Source organism: Lactuca virosa, chromosome 7, assembly GCF_052849685.1.
Source record: "Lactuca virosa cultivar CGN04683 chromosome 7, Lactuca_virosa_CGN04683_v6, whole genome shotgun sequence".
Taxonomy (NCBI): Eukaryota; Viridiplantae; Streptophyta; class Magnoliopsida; order Asterales; family Asteraceae; genus Lactuca; species Lactuca virosa.
Window position 1 is genome coordinate 230,049,714 of NC_136432.1, and position 11,559 is coordinate 230,061,272.

General features: G+C 32.8%; 1 protein-coding gene and 1 long non-coding RNA gene across 2 annotated transcripts; one reads left to right on the plus strand and one right to left on the minus strand.

Moving 5' to 3' along the window:
- Positions 1 to 997: 997 nt before the first annotated feature.
- On the plus strand, positions 998 to 2,325 carry LOC145125654 (uncharacterized). The gene is made up of 4 exons (XR_013716095.1): positions 998 to 1,294; positions 1,370 to 1,437; positions 1,524 to 1,664; positions 1,835 to 2,325. It is a non-coding gene; the product is annotated as an uncharacterized LOC145125654 (long non-coding RNA).
- An 807-nt stretch (positions 2,326 to 3,132) lies between these two features.
- On the minus strand, positions 3,133 to 6,434 carry LOC145125432 (G-type lectin S-receptor-like serine/threonine-protein kinase At4g27290). Its single transcript, XM_079060895.1, has 7 exons — positions 5,136 to 6,434; positions 4,924 to 5,061; positions 4,636 to 4,781; positions 4,330 to 4,540; positions 4,022 to 4,259; positions 3,783 to 3,933; positions 3,133 to 3,574 (listed from the first exon to the last, which is right to left on the minus strand). Exons 1-7 carry the CDS (start codon positions 6,430 to 6,432, stop codon positions 3,287 to 3,289), a joined length of 2,469 nt encoding a protein of 822 aa, XP_078917021.1. The 5' UTR covers positions 6,433 to 6,434; the 3' UTR covers positions 3,133 to 3,286.
- Between the last annotated feature and the right edge of the window lie 5,125 nt (positions 6,435 to 11,559).

Genomic DNA, 11,559 nt, shown 5'->3' on the forward strand with positions numbered 1-11,559 from the left:
ATTAATATGACATCAATTAGAATTGATTAATTATTAATCAGAATTAATCTTGAATTAAATCGGGATTAATTGGAATTAACTGAAGATGCAATTGGTGAATTGCAATTGTTCAATAGTTGAACAAAAGAGGTAATTTTAGAACCATCCTAGGGTGGACAGTTTTGGGAGCTCTTCTAGGGTTTCCAGAAGCCTCCTGGATGTTAATAATGAAAGGATTTGAATTGGAATTAAATCCATTATTTAATTATTCAAATCTTGCTTTGTCCCTAAGTTACCTAAACTATAAATAGGACTCATTGGGCATCAAGTTTCGTAAATACTCTTTCTTAGAAGCTTATGAACGAAATTTATACATCTCCTCAAGTGTCTTTTAGTTCTAGAGTTTGAGTGCGAGCCATCAGAGGCATCATCCTTTTGGTGCTAGCTTTCAAAGCTCTTCAAATGAAGGATTAAAGTAACTTGTTTGTTATAACAAGTTTGAGGTATGAATCTTTAGTTTCTAATTTTCGAAATTACTAGGATGCATATTAGATTTTGTTATTCAGAGTATGTTGCCTTAATGTGAAGACATATATCCTTTTAGTATGCATATGCCCTTACTTGTTAAGTGTTTTCCGCACATTTTGTTGTAACCTAATAGATCCATCAAGATTATGGTTTGATAATTGTTTGAGGTTCAATTCTTGTGGTATTGTAGTACATGTATTTATTTTTCGGTGGCGGATGGCAATGACTAATGGTGGCTGGTGTGGGAGACGGAGCGGGAGTGCAAGTGAGTTTAAATCAATTAATTTATTTCCTTTAATTAAAAAATAATAAAAAAGAAAAAAGAAAATATTAAAGATATTAATTTTAGACAAAAACTTAGGTCTTTTACACGGTAACAAAATCAAAACTTGAATACATGTCCAAATAAAAATAAGATAAAAAAAATAGAGACCAAACTACAAATTTTGGAATCTAAAAGAAGATTTCAATCATTTCACCTTTTCTTAAAGAAAAGGAAAAATTACTATACCTAATAACCCAAATCGTTCACTAAACAGCTCTCAACCTCTGATTCTCCCGATTTCCGACTCTCACAACGGTCTCATCACCGTTGGTCTCGGGCTATCATTGAAACACAGTCAGCCAATCACGAATCACGGATTTCTGTTTGACGCAGACGCCATCATGACTCTTAATCTCACACTCGACCTTCCAATTAGTTCTTCAGAATGGAAACAGAAGAAACCAGATTGAACTCTGAAATAAAAGAGAAAATTGTCCCCAGTTTTTCACATTTCATGGCAAGGTTAGTTTTGTTTTCACAAAAGGCATATTCATGCGTACATTTTTTTTAAAAAAAATTGTGTAATATAACACGTAGGGTTGCTAAATATGAGGAGCTAGTAGCTGCAGGGAATAGATTTCTTGATATCTTTCGTCAAACTCTTGGTGAATTTCTTCAATTTCTTGTTTTTTCTTAAACAGAATAAAAAAATTGAACTTTCCCTGATCTAAAATTACATAATTTTATGCAGATTTCATTCGAAGACCTTCTATTGATAACACATCACAACTCTTTGAAAATGTCATTAAAGCTAACAATAATGATAGGATGCAGTCTTACATTAAAGCTGGATATACACACACTTCTACTAGAGCTGAAAATCTCAACAAGTGTAAGTCATTTCTAAATAATTCAATGATTTTTGTTCATTGAAATATGTTTAATTGACTATTTTTGTTCTTGTTCATGAGCATATGGAAGGAAGTACATACGAACCAAATCCAATTGCGTTATAATAATGTGTGTATAGTTGGGGTTTAACATTTTTGATTTTGTTTGTAGGAAAAGATTGTTTATGCAATCAATCTAAAGACATCATCAGGAGAATTAGAGAAATTATGCACCAAGTTTGGAGACTAATTCCATAGCTCCTTTGATTACATTCTAAAGGTTATGTATGTTGGTAATGACGATCCTACCCTTTGTACACACCCCTGTTTCATCCTGTCCAATCAATAGCTTAACAATTAAGTATGCCATGGAAATTGTGAAAGGGTTAAGGTAATACTTTATTTAATATCTAACACAAAATAACAATATGACAGAAGGCAGAAGGCAGCATGCAAGTTTTTTTCGGAAATTGTCGAACAATATGACATCACAACAAGTGAGTATTCATTTGTTGATTTATATGTTTGGAACTTGTTCACCTTCATTGTCATATACACAAGTTGCAAAGATATAATTTGTTAGAAATAGTTGCAAAGATATAATTTGTTAGAAATAGAATAAGTCAATAAGGTATTTGATAGTAATAGAATTTGGATTTCTTATGGATTGTGTATGTTTATTTTCCGTATTTATATTTCTTCCATATGTTTGGGTTTTAATAAATTCATTTTGGAATAATCCTCATGGACACATTATGTTTTAGACACTAAACAAAAAGCACGTTACGGGAGAGTATAGGATTGTTCAAGACCTTGAGTGATGACCAAAATTAGCGAAATATGAGTTTTTGTACGCATCCATCTGATTTATGGATAATATCAAAGAAAATTGTGGTTTTAGCAATTGAAAAAAAAGTATCGAGAAAAATCATTGGACGGTTCGTGTTAGGGGTGAGCATTTGAACCTCTGGATCGGACCCGGAACCGGACCTGGACCGGTAAGCCTTAATAGGTCCGGTCCAAGGCCCACCAATTTCTACCTAACCGGTCTGGTCCAAGAGCCAGTACGGTTCGGTCGAAATGCTCACCCCTACGTCGTAATAGATAAACTAAATTTCGGTAGGGTTTTAACGGGTTGTACCGTATACACCTAAAGTTGTACCGGTCTCATGGGTACAAGAACCAGAAAACCTGGACCTGTTTGAGCCGGACCTGACCTGCTCAGTCCAAGATCCACCAATTTCTACCAAACCGGTCTAGTCCAAGATCCGGTCTGGTTCGGTCCAAATTCACACCCATAGTTCCAGTAGTGTGCCAACACATACCAAGACATGTATCACTTTTGAAGGGTATGATGAGGTTTTGCTAAAAGGGTAAATCGGGTCCAAAATATGTTGTACTATTCAAAATATTGAAGAAAATTAGATCACAAACTTTCAACCTTTCAAGCTTGATTTTGCCCTTAATACTTTTCATAAATGCTACTAAAGAAATGTCTTGGAAATGTTGATGATGTCACTCATTCCAAAGACTTGAAAGTTAAAGCTTCCAACAAATTGGAAGACTTGATAGTTACCTTGAATATATGGTTAAAAAGTTAGTATACATCACAGACAGATGCTTTCTATCTAGCATGTAATAATGTAATCGTGTATTCCTTTGGGGATGAAACATTATCAACTTCATGGTAACTATCTTCGGTGAAAAAAGCTGGTTGTTTAGGTGAAGGCAATGCCCCCTCACTAATCAGCATTAGAACTACTGACAACATAGTTGGTCTATCTTCTGCATGATGTTGCACACACAATAATCCAACATGTATTGATCGTAGTACTTCAGACATGACACAAGAGTCACGTAAACATGTGCTCACAAGTTCAATGGACTTGTCTTCTTTATATAGTCTCCATGCCTAAATAAATCCAAATATCAGAAAAATATGTTAGTGTATCTCACATTAGTACGACACAATTTTATAAATGGTTATATATGTTGGAATTCTCATTATCTCCACAAGGGCTATTTTGGAGAGTTAATATGGGGCTCCATATATATATTTACAAAATATAGTTATGGAATAAATAGTTTCTTGTCCTTTTTAGTCTATAAGATTAACTTACATGTCCAAGAAGGTTGTCACTGTGACCCTCATGAGAGAATCCTCGGTTTTTCTTCCCACTCACAATCTCCAACACAACAACACCGAAGCTAAATACATCTGACTTTATAGAGATACGCCCATGTACTGCATACTCCGGAGAAATGTATCCACTGCAACCAAATTTGTTTAATAAAAAAAGATTCGTGGAATTTTGAATTCGCGTTCATTTGTATTGCACAATGTTTTATGGATTCTTACTGTGTTCCAAGGACCTTCTTTGTCTTAGCAATGGCATCTTGTCCTACAAACTTTCGAGCTAGGCCAAAGTCAGATATCTTTGGATTCATTTCACGATCCAACAAGATATTACCTGCCTTGAGATCTCTATGGATGATTTGAAGGCGTGAATCTTGATGTAGATAAAGAATACCCCGAGCTATACCATGGATAATGTGAAAGCGTTGAGGCCAATCAAGCATCGAACTTCTAGTTTCATCTGTGAAATACGAATTACTTAGTCTATGCATGTTGCTACAAGTGAGAAAGCAAGGCATTAGGAGTCAAACCAAATAGAAACGAGTCCAAGCTTTTGTGATCCATGTATTCATAAATTAGAATCCTTTCATTTCCATGAATGCAATATCCAAGGAGCTTCACAAGATTCCGATGCTGAAGTTTGGCAATACAAATGACTTCATTTTGGAACTCATCAAGTCCTTGTTGGGATGTTTCTGAGAGACGTTTTACAGCAACTACTCTCCCATTTTCCAACACACCCTACATATAAATATTGGAGCTAAGGATTCTAATATTACTTTGTTAATAAAGACATGTATTGCATTTTATTTCAAAAGAATCAGTAGGTTAATTACCTTGTAAACGGGACCAAAACCACCTTCTCCAATCTTGTTATCAATGTTAAAGTTATTGGTAGCCTCGGCTATTTTATGAAGGCTAAAAAAAGGTAGCTCATCAAGGTTTTCCATGTGAACACCCGTATGATCTCTATCCTTGCTTCCTACAAAAAAAACTCATCTTCAATTTCTCATGTTTACACGAATCTGCCAAAAATCATACTCTTAAAAACATTTAATTGGTAATGTTAAGTGTTAACTTGTTCATGTTTCATTTCTTGAAGAAGAATCAATCACTTGTTTTACCTCTTCCCATTTTATGAAGCCTTTTCATTCTCTTAATACATGCATATACTACTGCTGCAGCCAGAAGCAATGCAACTGATGAAACTGATAGCACCATGGCAAGTTCTCCCTTCTTGTTGAAGCTGAATTTCTCTTTTGCTAATGAATAAAATAATTAGTAAAGTTACAAATCAAAACGAATACATTCAACCTTTACAATAAAATTTGTATACCTGATAACTCAGAGGCTGCCATTCTTATGTAAAGTTCTTGATGATCATCATCATATTCTCTAATATCCATAAGCTCATCAAACCAAAGCAAGCATCCACTTCCACCATTTCTGATATCTAAATGAGCATAAGCAGAACAAGAACAATTCATTCTACAAACCACCTCACATTCTCCAAGATTCATACTTTTGTTATACCATGAACCCCGTGTATCTGGAAAAATCACTCCTGAAATTTTATGAAACACATCCGAAGTCCTACAATCTAAATTATCTAATGGCTTTTTACGTTGACATCCATTTGACCAATCCCATGCATTCCATTCTTCAGGGACTTTTGGTTCAAAACCTTCCAAACAACTACAAGGAAGAGAACTTTTAATGCTACAGCTTCCAAAAGGACCACATGGTCCATAACGACTACAAGAATCAACTAACACATTCCCATACCCGACCCATTCTTGGGTTCTTTTAATCCACTGTAGCCTTCGTGCCATGCCATCCCACACCAAAACAAATCTTTGAATAGACGTTGTACTCTTAAGTTTATATGTATAATATATTTCTTTCTCATTGAGAACAAATTCTATGTAGAAAATTGGATTCATGTTGTCTACAGGAAGACCTTGAAACCCAATACCATTCCATGGTCCAATCCTGATCCACGTTTGAACATCTTGAGCTTCTCCCACAAAAATCTGTGGATATCCATTTGTGTCTACCCAAAATTTATGCAAACCTTTAGAAGGATCATTAGGGTTCTTCCATGATGTTAAGAACCACTCTCTTCCTGATATCAAATCCTTCCCTAGTTTCACTCCTGGAAGTAAAGTGTTACCAGGGTAATCAAAACTTTGCCAGATGAGTTTTTCTTTGTTTGTATATAACTCATCCCACACCACAAGATTTCCATTGTCTAAAAGCTGTGCAACGGGATTAATAACAGAAGATATAGTCAAGTTGGATGACCAGATGAGCGTATTGTTTCCACTTGATATCAGTAGGGTTCCTTCTTTAGTCATATGAAAGACACCAGATGTGTCGCTGATTGGTGTCTCCCTGTTGGCAACCCATACAACGGTAAAAGTTGATATCTTCTTGTACCATATTCCTAGGTAGCGATTCTTGGACTTTCCTGGGCTAAAAAACCCGAGTTCATACATCTCACCATGTGAAACAATGGTGTTTCCATCTTTGATTGGTTGGTTTATATGTACTCTATCTACTGCAGAAGAACATGACAAGATGAAGAATGTAAGACCGGAGAGCGACACAAGGATAATGCGATAAACCTCCATTGATGATGTGTTCTTGAAATGGTGGTAGACGTACTTTTGGTAGAAAATTTATAGTGTACTTTTGTTAGTCGACTCTTTTCAACCACGAAAGACTATTCAACTTCACATCAAATAAAATAGAAAACATACTTTGAAAATTAGCAACACATCTTTGACTTGATACCTCAGCTTTGAAAATTGACTTACACACATTTAAATATTTAAACGGGGAAATCTTCAGAAAAGTCTCAATATTTACGGAAAAGTTACACTTTAATCCTAAGATTTTTTTTTTTGAATGAAAAAGTCCTGAAAACCGGCAAAAATTTACAGTTTGACCATTTTTGACCGGTTGAAACCGGTACCAAATTAATTTGGGACTATTTCGTAAACTAATCCAAAATATTGGAACTTTTCTATAAACAAAAAATATTATGACTTTTCTGTAAACAAAAATATTATGACTTTTCTACAAACAAAACCCTTATTATTATTATTATTATTATTATTATTATTATTATTAGCATTATTATTATTATTATTATTATTATTATTATTATTATTATTATTCTAACTTAAACAATTTTATATACAAAGTGAGAAAGTCTTCTACCTTAAACTATTTATAAACAATTTTACAAAGATGCAACTTCTTTTAAATTGTTAAGTATTAATATTCTGAATTGAAAACAATAATAACAAATGTGAAATGACCATATACAAAGTAACAATATACAAACAGACATTCACGATTTCAATGCTAAAAGCATCATCATCTCCTCCACCCTTCACCCTTAAACAATGTCATTAATATTATTTATTCATTTAAATGCATTTATATGTATTAGTAACAATATTAATAATAACAAGGTCAAAAAATAGTATTCTTATTTATATTTTTAATAATAATAATAATAATAATAATAATAATAATAATAATAATAAGGATTTTGTTTGTAGAAAAGTCATAATATTTTTGTTTACAGAAAAGTCCTAATATTTTTTGTTTACAGAAAAGTCCCAATATTTTGGGTTAGTTTACGAAATAGTCCCAAATTAATTTGGTACCGGTTTCAACCGGTCAAAAAGGGTCAAACTGTAAATTTTTGCCGGTTTTCAAGACTTTTTCATTCAAAAAAAAAATCATGGGACTAAAGTGTAACTTTTTCGTAAATATTGGGACTTTTCTGAAGACTTCTCTTTAAATATGGAAATTAAATATGCTTGCTTATATTTTTTGTTTCTACTCATTTGCAACTTAATGATATATAGAATCTATTAAATCATAGTGATTAGGAAGTTGTTTTATTTCTATACACTAGGTGTAAAACCCATGTATTACATAGGTTCATTTAAAAAAAATTAAATATGAAATTCTAAACATTTAAAAGTTTGAATTTATAAGAAAATTCAAAAAATATTGAATTATTAAAATTAATGTGTTTTTTTCTTTTTTAAATTTAAACAAATAATTTAGATAAATAAACAAAGGAAACTAATGAGGTTTTAATTTATAAATTTTAAAATTAAAAGGAAAGTCAATTAATGAAATTGATATGCATTTATTATTACATTTATTATAATTATTATATTTAAATATTATGTGGAATTTGATAAAATGAAAAAAACCACATTTGAAAATTTTTAATTGGAAATAATCACAAAATAACATGTGGTCAAATCAATAAGACTGTGACATGTGGCAAAAAGATTTTCATTTATTAGAGTAGATTTCTAACTAATAATGATCCGTGGAATTTATTAAATCTTTTTCTTAATCCCCCTTCTTGTAAGTAGGAAGATGGATAAAAACAAAATATATAGGATATTTGATTTCTCTTTAGATATTTATGTTCATTACCATCGTTTATCCCTACAACTTCAGATTCAAAGCCAGGTTATTCTAAAATTTAGCCATGAAATATGAAAAGAATTTTATATAAATTTTGGTAAAAATACAAGGGAAATATAAAGAAAGAAACATATATTTTTCTTCGGCTAGCATTTTCGAAAAATTCTTTAGCTGAAAATGTTTGCTGAAAAAGATATTTTACATGACTAGAAAAACTTGAATCATCGAAGGACTACATTCTTCACTAACTATAACTATTACCTTTAAAATGAAAATTCACTACACATAACCAGGTATAACTATTACCTTTAAAATGAAAATTCACTGCATATAACCACGTATGATACAACTAGAAAATGGACTTTTAGCGACGGAATCAGCGATAGACGGCATCCCTAGCTACATTAGCGACAGATTTCATAGGGATCAGTGACGGAAATCAAATTAAGTGATAAATGAAGGAATTCGGATTTTAGGGACGGATCACCGACGGATTAGCTAGGGATTAGCGATAGGAATAATCCCTAGCTGATGTGCCCTTGATTGTAACCCTAAATCGGTCGTTGTTTTCTTTTTCCCTATTGCTTATTCCCGCTTTCTTTACCTTTTCCCTATTTCTTCCCTCCCAAATAGAGACAGCCAAACTCGAAACCCACGAAGAAGCTACGTCACTCCCATCGCCGGTAGTCCATCCTTCGTCGGCAGGTCCATCCGTCTCCGGCAGTACCGTCTCCGCCACTCCATAGTCGATTCTGTCAGGTAACCCTAGGTTATTCCGATTTCTTGGACCTGGTTCTTTTCTGTAATATGTGTGGTTGATTTCTTAGACTTAGTTCTCTTTGATTTCTTGAATATTTTGAATGCCTCGAAAATAACTTCTGAATACTTCAAACATGGATGTGAATACTTCAAAAATTGTTGTGAATGTTTCGAAAATGGCTGCTAAAATCTGGTAGTGTTTGTATATTTCTCTTATCCCTACACCTACTGGTTCCATGTAGTGGTATTAATGAGTTGTTTTCAATGTTAAATTTAAGGATGAATAACTAACGAATGTAAATGGTAGGATGCTCTGACCACTGGAACAAAATGAGAATAGGAAGGGAAATAAAGGATCACATTTTCTTCTTCTTCAATGTTAGCTCAAGAATTGTACATATGTTTTTGATGGGTGATTACATATGCCCTACAAAACAAGAGATGATGTAAAGCTCCACTTGTTACAATACGGGTTCATCGCTAATTATACAAATTGGTGGGCACATGGTGAAAAAACTAGAACACTTCAGCATGAGGTGCAACTGCCTAATCCTATGGAAGATGATGATTTTGATGGGTGCTTACATATGGTGATGGATGCAGTGGATTCTACTGATGATATGATCATTGATGCTGATGAACCTTTACAGGAAGGGTGTGCTTTTTTTCCCTATATTTAAAGATGCATATGTCATCCGATCAATCCCTTCTATACTGAAGACGATGTTTAATGGCCCATGGACCACATGGAAGGATGTTGATGCGATTAATAGTGAGACATTATGGCAACATTTTAAGGTTTGTACATAATATTATTTAGAATCCAATAGCACCAAATAATGTTTATAATTCTATACACCAAATCTTGTTTAATTGGTATATAACTAACTATATAAGTGATGTTTATGTAGGGACTGTATCAATGGGATCCTTATAAGTACACTGATGAAGTTATACACGATGCATGGAAGGAGGTCATGAAAAGTTGTTTTTCTGAGTCGATGACAAATGCACTGAAAGAATTTGTTATACTTGCTAAGGCGAAAAATGCCAATGCATTAGGTGATATATCACTTTTGAAACCATTTAACCCGAAGTGGATAAGATCAGAATATTGGGAAAAATGATTGATGAAGTTTGGAACACAGAAAAATGGAAACGTAAATCGGATTCAAGAAAGGAAAATAGAAGCAAAATGGAACACGGTTCAATTTCCAAACACTGTTGTGGTTCTATTCCAATTTCTCATCACAGGGACAAATTGGTAAGATATTTTTAAATTGTGTAGGTTGTCATTTTATTTCGAATTCTCAACATATGTTTTTGTTATTTGTTTCATTTTTTCAAAATTTTGTAGGAATCAGAGTTGAAGTGCCCACCTTCTCGCCTTGACCTGTTTAATAGAACACATCGCACCAAAAAACCGAAAGAAAGCACTTCAAACAATGACTATGTTACACCTAAACCTATGATGAGTGTGGTATTTTTTTTACTCTTTAATATAGCAATTAATTAAGTATGATGTTATATATTTAATCTTAATTGACACTATTGGGTTTATGATAAAATAGGATGAATATACGGAGGGTATAGTGGCTAAATATGGTGATGATATTGATAGCCATCCTCCGTATGATCATGAACTTTGGGTTAAAGTTACTGGAGGTATCAAGAAATGAAGAGTACTTAGATTTGGCTCAGTTTCTAATTCACACAAGTTTATGGTGCCTTCTCAAGCAACCCTAAGTACAAGTACAAGTCCAGACAATGTAGAGGTTTGTTTTTACTTTTCACTATCTAACTACTTTACTATAAACACCTCTAGCTGTTGGATGAGGTAATGAAGAATGAGCAAGTGAAAAAGACAAATACATATCTCCTAGGTACACTTTTTCTTATTTTTAATAAATTTTATGCAAAAGATATATTATCTATTTGTTTTGCAGATTTTAGTTTTATGACAATTGACTTCAATAGGTTTTCTTATTTTTAATAAATTTTATGCAAAAGATATATTATCTATTTGTTTTGCAGATTTTAGTTTTATGACAATTCAATTCAATAGGAAGTACTAAATATGCTTTGAAAGGTATAGATAAATTTTGATTTTTATTATGAAAGATGATTTTCGTAATTTAACATTTTATAATGTCGTGTCCCAATCACACCAAACATTATATAAATTATATATGTTTAATTATGTCCAGTAATATCGTCAAGTTCCGTCCAACCATGTTCATACATCAAACGCTACCTAAAGGCTTACAAGGGGCTTATATGTAGGGAGAAACTAAATTTAATAGGTACGGCCAAATTATTATTAAAATTAATATTAGTAACGTAATGACCAATAATCGATATAATGCTACTAGCTAATGTGGGAATAGCCACTTGGTAGAGGCTTTACCTCTTAGATTGGAGGTCTCAAGTTATATATATATATATATATATATATATATATATATATATATATATATATATATATATAGTCACAACTAGAAGTTTCAAGCCCAAAACCAAGTCAAAGTAGTCCCGTG

Coding starts and splice junctions, on each gene's coding strand:
- LOC145125432 (XM_079060895.1), bottom strand. CDS start 6,432: ATGGAGGTTTATCGCATTATCCTTGTGTCGCTCTCCGGTCTTACATTC. Junction 5,062..5,135: donor GGCAGCCTCTGAGTTATCAG/GTATACAAATTT, acceptor TTTATTCATTAG/CAAAAGAGAAATTCAGCTTC. Junction 3,934..4,021: donor AAGAAGGTCCTTGGAACACA/GTAAGAATCCAT, acceptor ATTTGGTTGCAG/TGGATACATTTCTCCGGAGT.